The sequence below is a fragment of the Dendrobates tinctorius genome, unplaced genomic scaffold (assembly GCF_039654945.1).
Source record: "Dendrobates tinctorius isolate UK_male_01 unplaced genomic scaffold, ASM3965494v1 ptg000070l, whole genome shotgun sequence".
NCBI lineage: Eukaryota > Metazoa > Chordata > Amphibia > Anura > Dendrobatidae > Dendrobates > Dendrobates tinctorius.
The window spans coordinates 21185981-21207203 of record NW_027361738.1 but is presented as its reverse complement, the minus strand read 5'-3'; the positions used below and the strand labels follow the sequence as shown (position 1 = coordinate 21207203).

General features: G+C 41.3%; 1 protein-coding gene across 3 annotated transcripts in view; it reads right to left on the bottom strand.

Moving 5' to 3' along the window:
* Positions 1–21223, bottom strand: part of ITGB8 (integrin subunit beta 8) — a 208234-nt gene that overhangs the window by 27894 nt on the left and 159117 nt on the right. Inside the window, exons 13-15 of one of the 3 annotated variants that reach the window (XM_073581448.1) lie at positions 20541–20704; positions 20187–20243; positions 19296–19761 (exon numbers count right to left, since the gene is read on the bottom strand). In XM_073581448.1, coding sequence (XP_073437549.1) covers positions 19639–19761; positions 20187–20243; positions 20541–20704 — 344 coding nt within the window. In that variant the 3' untranslated portion in view covers positions 19296–19638. Of the gene's footprint in view, positions 1–19264; positions 19762–20186; positions 20244–20540; positions 20705–21223 lie in introns of those variants that run through there. The other 2 variants (XM_073581449.1, XM_073581450.1) reach the window with 2 other exon arrangements.

Here is a 21223-nt window from a genome sequence, read left to right as displayed (position 1 = left end):
TGGGAAGAGCCGGGCAAAGTGCCAGAATTGGCTCATCTAATAGATGTGCCTTTTCTGAGCTGCTATTTTTAGGCTGGGAGGGGGCAATATCTATGGCCCCTTACCAGCCTGAGAATACCAGCCCACAGCTGTCTGCTTTAGCAAGGCTGGTTGTCAAAAACGAGGGGGGGGGGGATCCCATGCAGTTTTTTAAATTATTTATTTAAATAATTAAAAAAACAGCATGAGAACCCCTCTATTCTTGCTAACTAGCCTTGCTGAAGCTGAGGATTGCAGCACCAAGCTGTGAGTTTTGTCTGGCTGGTTAGCAAAAAAATACAGGGGAACCCACACTGTTTTTTTTCTAATTTATTTACAGCGCATGAGCGGCTGATGAATACTCCCATCCACCGCTCCAGCTCTCGTTGTTATTAGGGACAGCAAGCGTTGGATGTTGGGAGCAGTTGTCCCATCAGCTGACACCAGTGACCAGAGGTAAGCTTTTTATCTCCGATCACAGCTGCGCTCTCACGCAGCTGTGACCAGAAGCGGAGTTTGCCGCTCTGGCATGTGCATGACAGCGCAACAAACACCCGGTGTTCAGGCAGCCGAACGCGAACAGTAACACCGAGTTCCTGTAGAAGTCCGTGTTCAGTGTCCGTGCCCAAACAGTAAGTGTTCGGTACGGACGCCGAACTTAACTGCTCGGGTTCGCCCATCTCTATTAATAACCTCATTAATAGCAGTCAAGATGTGTAAGTGCAGAAACTTCTGTTTATGGAACTCAATACTGAATGAATTGAGATATTTAGTAAATTTTGTTTCCATTTATTCTTCATTTACATGTCAGTAACATGTCTCTTATTGTGTGATTTTCACAATTCTATATCTTTTCCTTTTTGGCGTTTCAATATTAAAGTTTATTCTTTGTTGTACCACATGACAAAGAGGATAATTATGCGTGGCATGGTGATGTTTGGCCAATAAGAGTTCTGCTTGCGGAATGAGTGAAGCGATAGTGAATTTGGGAAACTTGATTAGTTATTTGGAGCACGGCATCCTGGGATCTGGCCCTTACACGGTAACTAATGTGCTTCAGGCAGGATCTTTTCCTGTTCTGCAAAATTTGTTTACATTTCTCACAGTCTCGGAGGAGTAATATTCTGGCTTTAATACTTCGGTTGTTTTTAGCCTTTTTTCATGTTCAAAGTAGAGCATGTGATGCTGACTGTTGTTTATTTTATGTATCACACATGTTTTATAGATTTAGCACCGCATGACCTGTGTGTAAGCAGATTTCCCATCATTTGTTTTAACTTAGTCTCTCATTTTATGTATATTACTAGCACTGATATCATGTGGTTACACATGGCTTCGTGTCATACTGTTAGGGTGGGGCAAGAAGACTTAGATTTGGCTATTTCATGTGTATCTTACAAGAGGATCTATGACAGAAATTTAAAGTTGACACTTACATTTCTTGCATTGATTTTCCATGGATGAGATTTAGCTCATTTGTCTTTCAATGGGTCTAATCTGTGGCCTTTCCGTGCGGACTCCATGACAAGATTCAACATCAACAGCTGATTCTTATCTATTTTTTTCTGATAAATGGGTAACAATTAGTGCAGATTTTTCTCGGAGCACCTGAGTGGTATAATATACCCTGTTAATTTGCATTGCATGGAGAATGTTAGCTGAGGGTAAGTATTTAGGCACAGATCTGGCACATAAATCCTCCTCTAATGGAAAATGTGTGAAAAGGGCCTTGAAGTACAGTGACATTTGGTGGAATTTTTCAGCTGTGGATGAATATAAGCGTGCAGTCAGACGGCCATATTACTCGCCCGAGGATTGCATCACAATTCTCCGACTTGCCACCGGCTCTCCTAACCTGAGCGTGACAGCTGCATACAAATACATGCTACCATGCTCAGGTCAGGAGAGCTGCCGGCCAGTCCAAGGAATGTGATGGGATCCTTGCACGAGTAAGGCTAGTTTCACACTAGCGTTTTAGAGCGCAGCGACGGCCTGCGCACGGCCGCCGCTAAGCCCCGCCCCTGCCGCGCCTCCGCCGGTAGCTCCGCCTACCGGCGCATGACGCTGCATGCGCCCTGCGTCCCATCTTTATCACTGGGGGCGCAGGCCGTGCGCAGTATGCTTTTGGCGGCGCATGCGCCTTTTTGACGGTGCGCCGGCGCAACCAAACTGCAGCAGGTTGCGTTTGGCGCAGGTCGGCGCTCCGTCAAAAGGACGCATGCGCCGCCAAACGCATACTGTGCACGGCCTGCGCCCCCAGTGATAAAGATAGGGGACGCAGGGCGCATGCAGCGTCATGCGCCAGTAGGTGGAGCTACCGGTGGAGGCGCGGCAGGGGGCGGGGCTTAGCGGCGGCCGTGCGCAGGCCGTCGCTGCGCTCTAAAACACTAGTGTGAAACTAGCCTAATACGGCAGTCTGACTGCTCCCTACCGCAGTTGAAAGTCAATAGTTAGTAATTTCTTTTCTGAGATAAATAGGACACGATGCAGCTTTCTTAGCCAAGTCCTCATGAATTATATGGGGATTTAAGCTGCAGATTCACTGCAGATTTCACTTCTATGCATTACAGGGGTGAAATCCATGTTGAAAATTCTCAGCATGTATACATCTGTCACAGGTGACTGACACTCATTCTGGACCAAGCTGTAGGTCTTTGCGATTAGCTCATGCACCTTCTTGATTTTTGTATATCTGTATCACTCTCCATTTAGGACCCAATGGTTACCTCCACCTTCTGCTGCTATTTAGACACTTTTGCTGAAGGTTTATATTCATTCTGTGTCTGCAGCATATTGCTGGTGTTAGCTCTTACTTGTCTCTGTCTAGTTGGAAGTCTTAACATTCGGTTAGTTCCTTCTCAGAAGACTCTTGAAGGATTGCTGGTGTGACATCTTGGTTGTCTTTGCAAGTGTTCCCCTCGGTTGTAGTGGGGACTGACTAGTGAACATCCCATCCCATCCCAGCCAGGGCATATCACTAGGGTCAGGCAGGGATTAGGTTCCTGCTCGGCGATAGGTGCAGAATCTATATAGGGACGGTTAGGGCAGACAGTGTGATTTTAGATCTGCCTAGGGGTCTCCACTCTCCACTTCCCTAGTGTTTGGGCTCCTGGTTGTTGTGCACTTATCCTTCACCCAGCGTGACAACATCATGAGAAAACTACAGATTTGAAATAACCAACCAGTCTGTTTGCTTTAAAAAAGGAAAGTTTCGGCTACATATAGATGACATTTTCATAACCACATCCACATGTATTGCATTGTAATTTGCTACAGATTTGTAGTTCGCAGGTTTCCAAGGTAAACAGCGGGTATCCAAGAGCTGCGCGGCTCTTAGATACCCGATGTTTACATTGGAAAAGAGCTTGCTCGCTGGACCTGATCGCAGGAGGGGCTGTCTATGTGACAGCTCACCAGCGATCAGCCTAACGATGTCCCAGCGATCCCATCCATGTCGGATCGTTGGTGGGATCACTGGGACATCGCTATGTGTAACGGGGCCTTTAGATGGCAGGATCCAGGCAAAATTAATCTGAATGGGGTTATTTCAGAGGGAAACAAGTGCATTTCTGCAAGTCTTATTCAAACGAATGGTACATTACATGCGTCTTTGCAACAAATCCCTGTGTAAATATATTTTTAGACTGGATTCACATTCAGTTTTTGACTAAGCTGTTTTATTTAGATACATACACCTTTCTATGCAATAGGTCCTCATAAAAAATGTGTCTGTTTGCCTTCAACAGAATTTATACATTACAGTACATAGGGGACTGCAGAATGAGTTAACAGTGCAATATACCATTGAGCTTGTCTGACAGAAGGATATGTATCCCTTATCTTAGGGCTCATAAACACGACCGATTTTCTCGGATGAGTGGTATCTGTGGTTTTCACAGTTAACACATGTGCCTATGATATTCTATGGGGCTGTGCGTGTCTGATTTTTTTCCTCAGACCGAGTGGTCCACGGAAAAAATCGGAGACATGTCCAATTTTGATCCGAGTTTCGTGTGAAAATCGGCAGGGCAAGTCTATGCGTCTGTGAAAAAAATCAGACCGCACTCAGATGATACTAGAGTGATGTCCAATTTTTACGGACTGGCAGAATGGAGAAGGTGGATGACCTTTTTCTTTCTCTCCACATCCAAGAAAAACTGATGCCATTCTGATCAGCGTAATCCGACTGATTTTTTTCACATGTTTAGAAATCAGTAGTGTGAACCTACCCTTGGAGCTCTCTCACACTGATGAATAGCATCTGATGATTCTCTCATGCAAGAGAATTGGATGCTAAATGCAAATTATCCTCGGCTCTAACTCTTCTGCGAGCGCCATCCAAGTGTCAGTGCTCTGTGCTTCGATCCTCTCCCATGTGAGGATCGTAGCACAGGTGCGGAGGAGACAGAGAAAGTAACTTCTCCATGTCCTGTGGAAATCGCACTGCACTCGGATGACATCTGAATGCAGTCCGATGTTTTGTACGAATCCACAAATTGTATCGGCGCGCACCGTCCGAAATACGCTGTAAAATTGCAGCATGCAATGATTTTTTATTTCCATGCTGACTCGGCAATGTGATGAAAATATTGGATAGCACTAGTCCGAGTTATATATGCTGGCTATTCGCCAGTGTGAGGGAGCCCTTATCCTGACTACTTTTCTAAACAGATCCATGACTGAATGAGACTTGGACTTTGTTTAGGTCATACATCAGCTTAGAAAATCGGTCAGGACAAAAAAGAGATCAAGGCTAAAGAGCATGTTGTCAGACAACCTCAATGACAGATTGGACACTTTTTATAATTTCTGGAAGACTGAAATGTAGAAAATGATGTTTGTGTTGCAGATTGTGTAAACTGCATGACACTGACTGTGATCTGTATACTGTAATCGCAGACTGACACCTTGTGGCCTCTGCAGGATGCACTCAGCGTACAATAAACCGCAAAGAAATGGAAACCGTTATAAAACAGCATGTTTATTAGAAAAAATAAAGACTATGTCCTACAGTGTAAGTTCATTAATAAATATATTAACACAAAGTTTAGTAGTCATTAAATTAACACATGAAAAAAAGCTAATATACAGTATATAAAAACTGAAACGTTCCAGGAATTCAATCAGAAAAATAATGAGAACACGATTACATTTCGTCCACAGAAAATTTTTGTTACACGTGAAAATGTTTAAAACTCAAAACTGCTATTTAAAGAAACTGTATATCCGCTGTCAGGGCCATACGAACAATGCAAAATCAGGGTCATACGAACAATGCAAAATCAGGGCCATACAAACAATGAAAAATCAGGGCCATACGAGCGATACAAAATCAGGGCCATAAAAACAATGCAAAATCAGGGTCATACGAACAATGCAAAATCAGGGCCATACGAGCGATGCAAAATCAGGGCCATACAAACGATGCAAAATCAGGGTCATACGAACAATGCAAAATCAGGGTCATACGATCAATGCAAAATCAGGGCCATATGAACGATGCAAAATCAGGGCCATACAAACAATGCAAAATCAGGGCCATACGAACGATGCAAAATCAGGGCCATACGAACAATGCAAAATCAGGGTCATATGAACAATACAAAATCAGGGTCATACGAACAATGCAAAATCAGGGTCATACGATCGATGCAAAATCAGGGCCATACGAACGATGCAAAATCAGGGCCATACGAACAATGCAAAATCAGGGTCATATGAACAATACAAAATCAGGGTCATACGAACAATGCAAAATCAAGGTTATACAATCGATGCAAAATCAGGGCCATATGAACAATGCAAAATCAGGGCCATACGAGCGATGCAAAATCACATTTAATTTTTGTTTTGATCATGAGACACAACCTTTTCAGACCAGTACAAACCTCATTCACACAAATATGTTACAGCTACTAATATGTTTCAAGCTGTAAAGTGTCCTAATATGACACCTATAAAAGTCTACTGGGCCTTGCTGTACGTCCATAAGTCACCGATTTGGTATCGACTTACAAGAATGATAACTGCATATAACAAGAAGCGGTTGTCCTCTGGAAAGATCTGAAAAAAAAATATTTTCATTTCTAGTTTTGAAGTTGAAAGGAAACAATTTCAGCATGAGAAAAATCCGCTGAGTATGCCCATCACTAACATCACAAGTCTCTAATCTACGGTAATTATCCAAATTCCATACTTCTTAATAACCCAGAAAATGAACAAAACATGTTGAGGTGTAAATGTGCCTATATGTGACATTATTGCTGGTCCATACACGATAGAAATGAAAAGGAGCGTGAACACTGATTATATCAGTTACCGTCTCCTGCTACTGGTAGTTAGGATTTACAGATGTCCGCTTGAGCCGACTATGCCAAACCAGAAACCTATCAACACCTATATTCAGACTTTTATCTGATTTCTTTATCACTTGATTCCAGTTTTTAAGTTGTTAACAAATACACATTAAAGGGGTTGACCATCCCTGGAATCAGCCTCTCTGGCCATGGGTTGCCATTGTAATAAAAGGAAAAAAAAAAAAAAAAAAAAACTTAAATGTGCCAATATCTAAGTATCTGATGTGGTCCCATCAGGTCCATCTCCAGCTTGTGTTCCATAAAGGACAGTATCTTCTGTGCTAGCCCATCATCAGTGCTCTGCGTGAAGAGGGCTGGATGACTACTTCATTTCAAAAGACAAGTTAATGTTTTCTCTGCTTATACTGTATATTGGCTGCAGCAGAGAAGAGGGATGACTTAGCTGTTGAACTGTATAAGTCAGGTGTATCATTTGCTAATTTAGGCCTATTTAGATACATCTGAGAAAAAAATAAATATATTCATATTTTTTTTAAAACCTGGACAATCCCTTTAAATAATGTAATTACTGTATCAAGCAAGTAGGCTGGATTCACAAGGTGCCGTTATTGCTGCAATTTTCTAAAGTTGTCGACGCTCCGGAAACTTTACATTTTGCAATTTTGTAGTGAAAATGGGAAAAATGTGGAAAATCGGGTAAAAAAAAACAAAAACGCGTTTACGACGTGCGAAACTAGCATTATATTCTCAGCTATATCACATTTCCCTTTCACTAGGGGAGAAGAATAACTCTTCGCGAACCATCCCCCTTCCAGAATTTCTCCATAATTCAGGGAAAGAATGTTGTAAAGGAAACAAAGATGGAAGGAGACGTACAAATTTAAAAAAGAGTTTTTGGTCACTTTGTTTTTTATCTGCACCGCATAGATTAAACAGATTTGAAACCGTTTGCTAAGAAAGTTTTGCTAATGCAATTAATCAGATGAGTTTCTAGTGTTTCTTGTGAGAAAGGATCGTAACACAGACCAGATATCACAGTTTGTCACCCACTAGGAATTCCATCTGACTTGTCAGCGCAGACTAGCTGCCTACTATTTGGAATGAGCAAAGCCTGTGTCTTCCTGTCCTCGTACAGCACTAAAATGTGCAAATTAATTCCAGTTACATTTAATTCAATTATAACTTAGATGAAAGATTAAAATATCCTGTTCCCTTCACCCTAAGGAAGCCTAGGCTACTTACTTTGAAATATTATCTTTTACCATATTTCATACTGTGTGTGTAGTAATATGATTTGTTAATTTTACAGAGTCCAACCCCCGGGTACTGGGCACTTTTTGCCCAATCAACTACTTTAACTTTTGCGAAAAAGCCACAAGAACAAACATTATTCTATTAGCCCTTTGTTTTGAATGAGAAAGTGGATGTGGTGGCCATCCATAGTCGGCATACAACAACTACTCATTTATTGTTGCTGGTTCCCATATAAACTCTACCACGCGTCATTGCAAAAAAGATATTCTGCAAATACGAGCCTAAAGTTTTTTTTTTACTAATATGACAGTTATAACATTTCTTTAGGGCGCATCAGACGTTACATAAATCGGACCGAGATCGGGCCATAATGCTTGGACTGGACGCGGCTCCCGACCCGAACATATTTCTATACAGCTGTCACGCTCGGGCCAGGGCAGTCACAGCCACTCAGGGCATTGTGAACCGATTTACGGCCGTCTGAATGTGCCCTTAGGGTAGGTCATCAATGTCAGAATGGTGGGGGTACTGACACTCGGCATCTCTAGTAGAGTTGAGCAAACATGTTTGGAATCGGTCGCCGATTATGAATTTGCCATATTTGTACCATATTCGTGCCAAATTTATGTTTGATGATCGGTTCCGAACATATTTGTTCATTTCTACTTCCATTGACTCCAATGACGTTTGGCTGTGCAAAAACAATATTTGGCACCGATCATAACTGGAACTGAATTTTGAAAAATTTGTTCGACTCTAATCTCCACGGCAGCACCTGGATATAAGCTGGGTACTGAGTGGAAACCACCTCTCCATACACTGTTTACTTGCAGCTCCCGTTACCTGCAGATCAGCTCCCATTCATTCAGCGATAGCAGGTAATACCAGAGTAGCCTAGGATAGTAAGCTACTGCCGTGCAGTAGTGATGATAAGGTGTTATCCGAGCACGCTCGAGTGCTATTAGAGTATGTTAGGGGTGCTCAAAACTATGCTCGAGTCGGCATGGCTGCATGTCTGGCGGCTGTTTGACAGCTGCAACAGATGCAGGGATTGCCTGTTTGTTAGACAATTCCTGCATTTGTTGCGGCTGTCGACCAGCTGTGAGATATGCAGCCACGGCGTCTCGAGCGTAGTTTTCAAGCACGCCAAAGATACTCTAGTAGCACTCGAGCGTGCTTGGATAACACCTTATCCAAGCACTCTCACTGATCACTACTGTGCAGCTAATAAATGTTACATTGATGATTTACAGTGGGGAAAAAAAGTATTTAGTCAGTCAGCAATAGTGCAAGTTCCACCACTTAAAAAGATGAGAGGCGTCTGTAATTTACATCATAGGTAGACCTCAACTATGGGAGACAAACTGAGAAAAAAAAATCCAGAAAATCACATTGTCTGTTTTTTTTTCATTTTATTTGCATATTATGGTGGAAAATAAGTATTTGGTCAGAAACAAGCAATCAAGATTTCTGGCTCTCACAGACCTGTAACTTCTTCTTTAAGAGTCTCCTCTTTCCTCCACTCATTACCTGTAGTAATGGCACCTGTTTAAACTTGTTATCAGTATAAAAAGACACCTGTGCACACCCTCAAACAGTCTGACTCCAAACTCCACTATGGTGAAGACCAAAGAGCTGTCAAAGGACACCAGAAACAAAATTGTAGCCCTGCACCAGGCTGGGAAGACTGAATCTGCAATAGCCAACCAGCTTGGAGTGAAGAAATCAACTGTGGGAGCAATAATTAGAAAATGGAAGACATACAAGACCACTGATAATCTCCCTCGATCTGGTGCTCCACGCAAAATCCCACCCCGTGGGGTCAGAATGATCACAAGAACGGTGAGCAAAAATCCCAGAACCACGCGGGGGGACCTAGTGAATGAACTGCAGAGAGCTGGGACCAATGTAACAAGGCCTACCATAAGTAACACACTACACCACCATGGACTCAGATCCTGCAGTGCCAGACGTGTCCCACTGCTTAAGCCTGTACATGTCCGGGCCCGTCTGAAGTTTGCTAGAGAGCATTTGGATGATCCAGAGGAGTTTTGGGAGAATGTCCTATGGTCTGATGAAACCAAACTGGAACTGTTTGGTAGAAACACAACTTGTCGTGTTTGGAGGAAAAAGAATACTGAGTTGCATCCATCAAACACCATACCTACTGTAAAGCATGGTGGTGGAAACATCATGCTTTGGGGCTGTTTCTCTGCAAAGGGGCCAGGACGACTGATCCGGGTACATGAAAGAATGAATGGGGCCATGTATCGTGAGATTTTGAGTGCAAACCTCCTTCCATCAGCAAGGGAATTGAAGATGAAACGTGGCTGGGTCTTTCAACATGACAATGATCCAAAGCACACCGCCAGGGCAACGAAGGAGTGGCTTCGTAAGAAGCATTTCAAGGTCCTGGAGTGGCCTAGCCAGTCTCCAGATCTCAACCCTATAGAAAACCTTTGGAGGGAGTTGAAAGTCCGTGTTGCCAAGCGAAAAGCCAAAAACATCACTGCTCTAGAGGAGATCTGCATGGAGGAATGGGCCAACATACCAACAACAGTGTGTGGCAACCTTGTGAAGACTTACAGAAAACGTTTGACCTCTGTCATTGCCAACAAAGGATATATCACAAAGTATTGAGATGAAATTTTGTTTCTGACCAAATACTTATTTTCCACCATAATATGCAAATAAAATGAAAAAAAAACAGACAATGTGATTTTCTGGATTTTTTTTTCTCAGTTTGTCTCCCATAGTTGAGGTCTACCTATGATGTAAATTACAGACGCCTCTCATCTTTTTAAGTGGTGGAACTTGCACTATTGCTGACTGACTAAATACTTTTTTTCCCCACTGTAAGTTATTACCTATCTCCACCATATACTCCTCTGGAGACCGAAGAACTCTGCATAACTCGGCAACAGTCTGCGTTTCTGGCTTTTGCCCAATTTTAGGAGCTGTTCTGAAAATACCCTACTACATAAATAATGGATGAATATTCTTAGGGAACATATACATCTGGCAGATTTGTTATTGAGTTTTCTGAAACTAGCATATTTATTTAAATGGATTTGTAGAAATTCATATGCTTGCTGCCAAAATAACACCATTTAGATTCAAAACTGAAGAAAATATTTAAAGTTTAAAAAAAAAAAGGATTTAAAAGATGTAGATAGGGTTTGGAACTGTTATAATGGTTGTTGCTGGCACAGTTATAGAATAAAATTGGGTTGTCCAATGACGAAGTTAAAGGAACAGTCGAGGCAAAACTATGGGGCAGTTATGTACGCACAACTGATGTAGGGATATAAATATTTTAGACGTACTTGGCACCGAAACACTGGTGTAAAATTTTTAAAAGTTTTATAAATGTTTTACGCCAAAAGGAATGAGCGAAATGAAATGGTGATTTTCAGAAAATGTATTATATCTTCAGAGAAGAGAATAAAGAGTTAATGTGAGAAAAAGTCCATAACTTTTAGGAATATGTGTCATATCTATCATACATTACAAGCATTGACTACTGAGATTTAGTTTGTTGCAATTTTAAATTGCCTAAACTGTCTCCATTATTCAACTCTTATTTGTTTAGTTAGAAAATTTGGGCCAATATTTAAATTTTGCCTTTACTTCTTGAAATGGATACAAAGTGTCTATGTCATTATTAAAGGGAATCTATCACCCTTTTTTTCGACTATCAGCTGCCGGCACTGACATCAGGGGCTTATCTACAGCATTCTGTAATGCTGTAGATAAGCCCCCGATGTAACCTGAAAGAGAAGAAAATCACGGTAGATTATACTCACCGGGGGGCGGTCTGGTCTGATGGGTGTCGCGGTCCGATCCCTCCCATCTTCATGCGATGCCGTCCTCTTCTTTTCTTCCTGTCATGGCTGTTGAGGGCAGAGCAGAGTCCTGCAGTGCGCAGGCGCCGGACCTCTCCCTGGACCGCTCCCCCGGGTGAGTATAATCTAACTTGTTATTCATATCTTTCAGGTTACATCGGGGGCTTATCTACAGCATTACAGTATGCTGTAGATAAGCCTTTGATGTCAATGCCGGCTAATAGACCAAAAAAAGGGTGACAGATTCCCTTTAAGGCTGCTCGAAATAAAAAACGTATGAATCAATGGGTAGTAAAAATATATTTGGGGGATATTTACCGTATCAGCAGCATGATGTAGGGGCTGAGACCCCGTTTCCAGAGATGTGCCACGTGCTGAGCCGCATGCTGTCATTTTTATCAAATCACTACTTTTCTCTGCTGCGGATCTAGTAATGCTCAAAACGCTGAGCCCTGTATAATCTCATCCACACCATTAATAATTGCCAGTTTCCTGTGTATACTGTACAGTGACAGAAAGCTGCTCATCAATGGTGGGGTTAAACAGATCAGGAGGACTAGGTGGAATGAGACATCTAGTCCTGTAGTGAAAATTTCCTGCTGATAAAACACTGATTTTATTGAAACCGCAAAACACAGCCTATTAAGTGACACATCATTGGAATCAGGCTTTCAGCCCCCACATCATGCTGCTCTCAGATTTCATAACAAAAACATACTGACAGATTCCATTTAATGAGGCAGTCTAGCTTTTTTATTTCAACACGGAAATCCTCTTTTATACATATTACACTCACTTCCCTGCAGTTCATCCTCCTCTTTATTCTCTTCATGATTCCCAAATGTCAGCATGCATTTTATTAAACTATGTTCTGCAGGAGTTTCCATGATGCATCAGTACAGCCTCCCATGAGAAGCTGGAACCAGTACCATCTCTGCCTTCTTTGTTAACTATTATTATTATTCCTTCCTCTATATCACCATAAATATGCTGCTAGACTTTAGATATACAGTCATAGCAACTGAGCTGTCAACAGGAGCTGTGCAATCATCATCAGTCACTGTTATAGGAGTTTCTGTGTCCTCCCGCAAAAAAACTACCTATACAATTTCATCAAACTGAAACCTTTGGTGACTGAGATAGTAAACCCGTCTGAGAACATAAAGCCATATAATTCCAAGGAGATTGCTATGACATCACATGACAACAACTATTAAATAAGGTCATACCAGCTGAATTTTATATATTGATTTACTGGATAGATTACTGACAGCTACTTTAAGTGCTTAATTTAACATATTTTTATGATGCAGAAATCCAAACGACTTATCAGAATGACAACAGGAAATGTAACGTACTCCGAGGAAGTCACAATTTGTTTCTGCATGTATTTTCCCTGAGCATAATACATTTAACCCATAAAGACATAAACAACCAACCCAATCAAACAAATAACAAGTCTGTTTTTGGTTAATTTCTTGGAATATTGTGCAATAAAAATACCATTTGGCTTAGATAGAATGTAATTAAGTTGCTAAGTAACATTAAACGAACTAGTATGTAAATCATTGGTTCCATGTTTTCATTAAATTTCAAATATGCCAAGATAATAAGAGTCTTTTTCGCGACCCTGTCACATCAGTCTTGTATTTATATTTGTTTGTTTTATTGCATTTTCCAGATTGACTCCTACTTCAATAAATGGTTTGGAAATTCTGTCTTTACAAAGCTATTAACTTTTTTGTTGTCTTTTATTATTTCATTCTTTCTCATCAAAACTTTCTTAAAAGGGTTGTCCCACAATTACATCTTATTTCCTATCCACAGGATATGTGATACATTTTTGATTGCTGAAATTCCCAGTGCTGAAGCCATTACTGATGGGAACAATGGTCCCCTGATTGAATAGAGTGGCAGTCGTACTGACACTCCACCCATAGTCAGTGGGAATTGCCTCATTAGCGCTTTGTGTCCCATAGACTATGAACACTGTGGGAATGCACATGTTTCACCACTGCTCTACTCATCGGAGGGAATTGGGATCCCTGTACTTGTGAGTGTGCCAGTGGGACAAGTTTTAAGGTGCAATTGTCGGACAACACCTTTAATTCATGCTTCAATGGAGGGTACATATTCTTTAAGTGCCAAAAGATTTGAGGGTGCCAACAAATTGTGCATTCTTCGGAATCCATTAAACTGTAAGCTATGGTGATGTAACAAAAGTTGCTCTTTTAACAAACCCTAAAAATCATACACAAATGTAGAAAAAGTTGAGACTTCATTAAACCACCACCCCTCCCTTCTAATATTAAATATACACTTTGACCCCCATTCATCAAAGCTTTTATACCAGAAAACTAGGGTAAGATTTTTTTGAAAAGTTGCAAAACTTTTGCACAACACGAGGCAGCGCCAAAATTGTGATACTTTTGGTGTTTTCTCACCCAGCTCTGACAAAGTGGATCGGGGCCTACGTGTGTTACATTGGAGCACACCAGGTTTCCCTAAGGGCTGTAATCCACATTTATCTCCAGGTCTGTTATCAGTAACAGGTGATAGATTTACAGTGGCTCCAAAAAGTGTAAAGGAAAACGAAAAGGCACATCGGAAATCAGACAAAAGTTATGAGCATCAGAGCCTTAAGAGGAAAAAACTGCCACCTGATGAAGACGGTTTCCCGTCGAAACGAGTTGTGGGCTAAAGAAACTACTGCTTTCTTCTCTTATTCCTGGCGCTCCTCTGACCGTTTACTTACATCGTCCTAGCTTATCATCCTCCATTGGAGGTCTACGGCTGGAGCTGCATTGGACTACTAATTCAAAAACATCTTGTCGTCACTTCCCTGCGCTCCTCAGTGACCACTATAATTCTGGACTTCTCTTAAGAGAAGAAAAAGGTAGAGGAGAGATGGCGTTTGGTGGCCAAGCACAGGGTTAGATGGAAGCTTGCCCCTATTGTAAGCGGGGTCAGGGCCAGGGTTGCCAACTTGACTTTTTATTTTTTCTGTACAGCTTATCAAAAAATCATGGACATACAATATTTTTATGTACACATTAGAAAGCCAAAAAAAATCATTATGACTATAAGGGTATGTGCACACGCTGCGGATTCTGCTGCGTTTCCGCAGCGTTTTTGGCTCTGCAGAAACGCAGCAGATTCTGCTGCGTTATACAGTACCTTTATTTCCTATGGAAATAAAAAAAGCTGTGCACATGCTGCGTTTTTTTCCGCGCGGTTTTGCTGCGGTTTACAATCCGCAGCATGTCAATTGTTTGGTGCAGAAACGCTGCGGTTTTACACCTCATCCATTATGAGGTGTAAAACCGCAGGGCAAAACCGCAGAAAAAACGCAGATAATCCACAGATAAACCGCAGAAAAACCGCAGCACTTTGTCCTGCGGATTTCCTGCGGTTTTCTCTACAGAATCCGCAGAGACTAAAAACTACGTGTGCACATACCCTAAGTGATATGTCTACAGCCCATAATTCCAATATGTAGACATTTCCTGACCTCAATGTATACTGTAATATGATAATTAAAGCCAAAATTATCTGTACAAGTTTCTTCAGAATAAAAAAAAAAATTATGGAAAAGTTCAATTTTTTTTACGGACAGGTCAAAAAACGGCCCTATTTTTACGGACCATCCTGGAATTTCTGGAAGGTTGGCAACCCTGGTCAGAGCTGCCTTGCTGGAACTTTGGTTGGAGTAAGACTATGCACCAAGCATTTGCTTTTTTTTCACTCTACCTGGACAACTTGCATTAATGCCTTGGCACAATAAAACATTATGTAACAACCTGTAACTGATACCTGTTATCACACATAGCTACAATGATAACGGCATGTGCCGCCGAATATCATCTCTGCCACTCTCGACACATCAGCATTGGCACTGGGCTCAGAGTAGAATGGCAATAGTGAAATCCTGGCATACAAGTCATGTAACACAATCACATTAGTACAAGGTATGTTTCGTAGCGCAACAGTGACATTTTTAGGGACACAAATTCTACTGGATTTACATTTGTAAGGTTAGCTATAAGGCCATCAGTATGTTAAAAGGGATATCCAGAACTTTAAAAAAATTGTGCCTGAGTACTAACAGGCAAATCATTGCTACCTTCCTGCTTGTTGTGCCCAGCACCTTTCTCCACTGGCACAGAGCGGTCACAGAGGTCCGCTGATGTCACATCAACAGAGCGGCTGTTTCTTTTCCATTTGACATGTCGGGACTAGTGGCGTCATGCCGATTGACAGCTGGCTTCCCGCAGCCTAATTTGGATAAGTCGGCTGTCAATCAGCATGACACCAATAGTCGCGCCCTGTCCACAGCTAGAGAAACTGCTGCTCTGTTGACAGGGAGCAGCTGAATCTCTGGCAGGAGTGGTCAATGACCGGCGCCGGGTACGACCGGCAGGTAGTTGCCTCTGATAGTAACTACATGCCTGTTAGTGCTTAGGCACAGGATATCTCCATTAAAATTTGTGAATATGTACACCCATGAAAGAGGACCTGTCAGATGCTGTCATGTCTGTTCTAGTTCATATTGTAGTTCCCAAAAAATTACAATCCTGAAACATCATTTCTCATAAAAGACTGCAGTTCCTCTGTTATTTATCGTGAAAAAAAAATGTAATGCATAAACAACTGGGTGATACCGTTCGACTTTTAAAAAGGGTGCGTTCCTTCCCAGTCTGATACGGATAGCTCTGATTGGATAGTGTAAGACTGTGCAGGGACACCCCACCATCTGGTAAAACCCTGTTGTTAATTTATTCATAAATTTCTAGGTGGAGCAACAGAGAAAAGGTACAACAAAAGAGGCACAACATAACATAAGGATAGATTTATAAAAAAAAACAAAAACGGTTTAAAAGATAATCTGTCTTTATTCCTCAGATTGGCTGCCACAAGCAAAGATTTTTTTTTTAGACACCTTTGATACCTCTGACCCATTGTGCTAACAAAAAACATTTTGTCTGCCTAGAGTCACCGCTAGGTGGAGCTAGAACACAGGCTGGATACTGTTCTACAGGGTGTGCCATTTATATAGATACACCTAAATAAAATGGGAAACTTCCTTTTTGTGGCACATTAGTATTTGGGAGGGGGGAACTTTTCAAGACGGCTGCAAATTCAGCGCGCCGATCTCGGTCATCCTTGTTGACATGTTGCAGCAGCTGGATTTTGTAAGGGTGACATTTGTGAGTAGCTAATATCCGCCGAACGGATGTTCGACTGATGCCAAATCGGCACGCTGAATTTGCAGAATTGGCAAAACAAAAATTGGAACAGGACCCTCCGTTTACACATAAAATTATATTCAGTGATGAGGCAAACTTTTTTGAGTGGGCCATTTATATGGATACACCTAAATAAAATGGGAATGGTGGCAGTTTTCTTGTGTAGGGTGTCTTGCACTGCAATCTGCTGCAATGACGCGGGTATTGCGTTCACCAAACATCAATACAATTTCTATCCGCTCCTCACGTGTTAACCTCTGCGACAAGTCAATGGCTGAAAACAAAGAGAAACTTGTAAATAACTCATGAAAGAATAAAGTTACGTTAAAACCAAGGACATCATTGTTTTTCTTGTGAAATTCTCAATAAGTTTGATGTGTCACATGACCCTCTTCCCACAGGAAAAAATAAAAGTTGGATTCAAATTGGCCAACTTCAACATGACCTCCATGGTCACCACCTCAGCACCCATCTTGAAAAGTTCCCCCCCCATGTACTAATATGCCACAAACAGGAAGTTGATATCACCAACCATTCCCATTTTATTTAGGTGTATCCATATAAATGGCCCACCCTGTACAATGAGATCACTGTATAAACAGTCTACAAATCTCACTTATAGTGACAATAGGAAGACAAAATGTTACGTGCAGAAGATTTGGAGCTTTGTGGCAGAAATAAACTTTCAATCTGGTATATAAATATAGTAAGAAGTTTATCAACATATTCTTTCAAAAAAATCCTAATAAACAAATAAAAAAAAACAAACAAAATAATAAATTAGTAGCAAAAGCGTAGACAATGCTTTAAAGCAATTGCAAATGAATGCTTCATGTCACTTTTGCTGTTCGTGGTGAATCTCACAACCAGTAAAGTCTGGTGTAGACGCCGACATACGCACTGTGCTGCTACGATACCTTTTGTAACGCTGCTTAGTGTTCTGAAATACGGTGGCCGAGCACAACATGTATCCGCCTCATGTCATTGTATAGTACTGAGAGTAACGGGGCCTCATGTATAAATAACAGGCGTACAAGTCACCCGTTTCTGTCAATATGGCCGATCATGTAATCACTTTAACATATGTAATTATATGGACAATTAAATCCACAATTTGTTGTCTGATATAAATCCACAACCAATGTACAGAATTATTGTGCTATTCTCACTTTTTGATAACTGAAGGAGTTTTCTCATCATCACAAATAGGTAAAATTGCAAAGTGCTTGTAACAACAATTTACCTGCTATTAAAAATCCTCTCAGTTCCAAAGAAGGGAGGGACTTTTAATTTTACCATTACTCTCATTGCCTAGGTTGCCGGCCACCTCCCGCAGTCCATCGGCAGTGGCTTGTTTCATGGCAAGGAGTGCGCTTTGCTATAGAGCTTGTAAGCGCTGCTCTGAAGGGAGCATGCAGTTTGGACCAACGATGTGACCATGTTGCTCATATAAAGGGTCAATTATTGGTCACATTTCCCCCCCGCCACAGACAAGAAGGAAGATGGAAGGCAGGGAAACAGCGCTCTCCAGGAAACAAATCATGAGAACAATATTTTAAAGGCAACTTGTCACATTGGGAAATGTCATTTACCTGCTGATTTAGGGTAATCTGCATGTAAATAACACTTAAATCCTATTAATTCAGCTAACTGAAGCAGCATCTACAGGGGTGTCACGGGAAGTCATCAGGGTTTGAAGGAAGCGGCTATAATCACTCCCCGCTGTACAGCAATCACTCCCTGGCACACTGATTGACAACCTGTCCTGCACACACATGCAGCACATATACAGTATACATGCTGCAGAGTAGGCTGTCAATCTGTATCCATTTCCTGCAGTGTCCCATTGACTGGAAGCGAGCGGCTGCAGGGAGAATAACACTGAATTTTCTACCTGTAGCTGCTGCTCCAGTAAGCTGGCTAGATGGGATATGAGCACCATTTACCATCAGATTACTCTTGCACATGCAGGTATATAGCATTCTGGACGTGACAGGTCGCCTATAAAACTGCAATATTAAACAAAAAGTTGTTAATTTTATGGTAATCTTAAGAGTTACTGTAAAGGTGGAAGTAAAATGATATCAAAAGTATTATAGCAATTTTTTGAGCCCTGGGACAACATTTTACCTAAGTCTACGTCAAGGTGGTCTGTTTTCCTTTTCTTAAAATTTCTTTTAAAAATGCTATCATTTCGAGTCACAGTATTTTATGACATCGTTTTTTAGACTGTCAACACATAGAATGTGCACATGTTTAATAACTTGAATAAAGGCCTATTTATGCACATAAAAACTATTACAGTACTTCACAACTGGATGAAAGAAGCCGCATAAATATTTCTCTTGCAGCAGTTTAAGCACTCGAAAGTTGCGTTTTTTTTTCCCCGTGCCCACAGATGTAGCAGAGCCGAATGTGTCACTGAACTTTTTTTGTGCATCAACAACGTTACAAAGCTCAGAGTCCAATGACAAACTCATCACAATGCATCTGTATCGTGACAAGTTTACAGACCTCTCTGTGGAGTGCACACACAATCTAGCTAAAGTGTAATCAGTGCTTCATAAAAAAAACATACAAAAGGTAATAAAAAGAATAAAGTGCTAGATTCAAACCTTGTACCGTACAGTAGTAATGCACATGGATCTAGTAGAGCAGCTAAACGACAACTCAGGAGTTATGTCGGTTCCCAAATCTATACAAGATGAGACAAAAATCATGTAGTAAAAAGGAATCACTTCATGCCATCACTTGCGGAACGTCACACTCTTCTTATGATTAGTCTTTTGCTAGGTAAATGAGGGCATCCGTTCTGATGGTTTGTGTGTTGGCACGTGTGGAATAAACAGGCCCGGCCCATTTATATGGCATTAATATCATTCTAAAAAATGTCTAGAAAAAGGCATAAAAGTCACTGGATGCAAACGCCAGAGTGATGTGGGTCACCTAATGCAAGCCTTAATACTTGTACTTGAAAGCTTCGTGTGCTGCCAGCCTCCCAATGTTGATATTAATGTCTTCTGGTTTTTCCCGAGTGTATGTCACGGTCCTTGAATACACATTGTGCAGGCCATTTTTATCCTGGGGAGAAAAAAATATAATATGAAACATCCTTCATCTACAATTGGTCAATGTGTCCGTTTTTACCATCAGCGCAGCACTGTATATTCTTGTATGCAAAATTGAATTGGAAAGATAAAGTATTCGATGTTTCTCTTTCTCTATCGGGTATGTGCCCAAGATCAGGAATTGCAGCGGTTTTCATGCTACGTAATTATTCAGTGTCAAAACCGCAGCGGCGAAATGCTACAGCATAGTAGATGGGATTTCAAGAAATCCCATGTCCACTATATGTGTGTGCATCTGCAGATCACCCGTGGAAATTGACATGTGGTACGTCTTTCAGGACCGCAACGTGTCAATTTTTCTTGCAGAGACGCAACAGAAATTTCACCAAAAGAATGTATTGGATGCGGTAAATTCGCTCGGTTCAGATGTAGATTTACCTGCGCTCCATAGAAGGCATCTGAAACACTGCTACTTCCGGACCGTGGGCTCATAGCCTTAAACACATAAAAACAAACATGGTGACACATGGATGACATCCATTGGCTGTTTTTTTGGTGATGGTCCCATTGATTTGAATGGGCAAGCTTGCTCCATAATTCGGATCAAAAACTAACATGCCTCCATTATTTTGGTTTTGAAGACACTGGGTCTGCAAAAACACAGACATGTGAACAGCCACATGGATTATAATGGCTACATATTCTATCCATGAAACATACAGTACATGGACGTAAAAAGTGAGACCTAATAGAGACTAGCAGGGAGAGATTCCATCTGATGGGGAACCTTACCTTAATTGATGTTGGCACCCTGTAGTCAGATGAAGAGGTCCTCCTGTTGTTACTGCACTGTAAGAAACTAACTCTAATTATAAGTATAGAAAGAAACCCAATAAGGAAGGTTGATGTAAAAATGATGAAAAATATCTTCAGGATCCAAGGGTCTGAGAAGCATTCTGAAAAGAGAAAGTAAATGATAGGTATAATGACTGTACGGAATGAAACTGAACGAAACTGTATGAAATGAAGCTGAAGGGGAAAAGATACAGATTATATATTAGAAAAACTTTCAATGAGTGGAACAGGCTTCCATGAGAAGTGGTGAATTCTCCTTCAATGGAAGTCTTCACACAGAGGCTGGACAGAGATGTGTGTTGAGATGGTTTAGTGAATCCTGCATTGAGCAGGGGGTTGGACACAATGACCCTGGAGCTCCCTTCCAATGCTAACAATCTATGATTCTATTACTTACTTTCATATACTGGTTTGGGATGCTGAAAGCCTACAATGACTCTCTCCATCAATGGCATGATGTGTATCAGACGCAAAATGTCCTGACCTCAGTACAGAGATAGGTTGAGGGAGTGGTAAGGAGACCTGCCTCGGTCACCTGTTGAAACCCCCAGTATGGAGAGGAACTGTCAATAATTTGATAACTTTTGACCAGTCCGACCAGGTCATCAGCGATCCGGGGA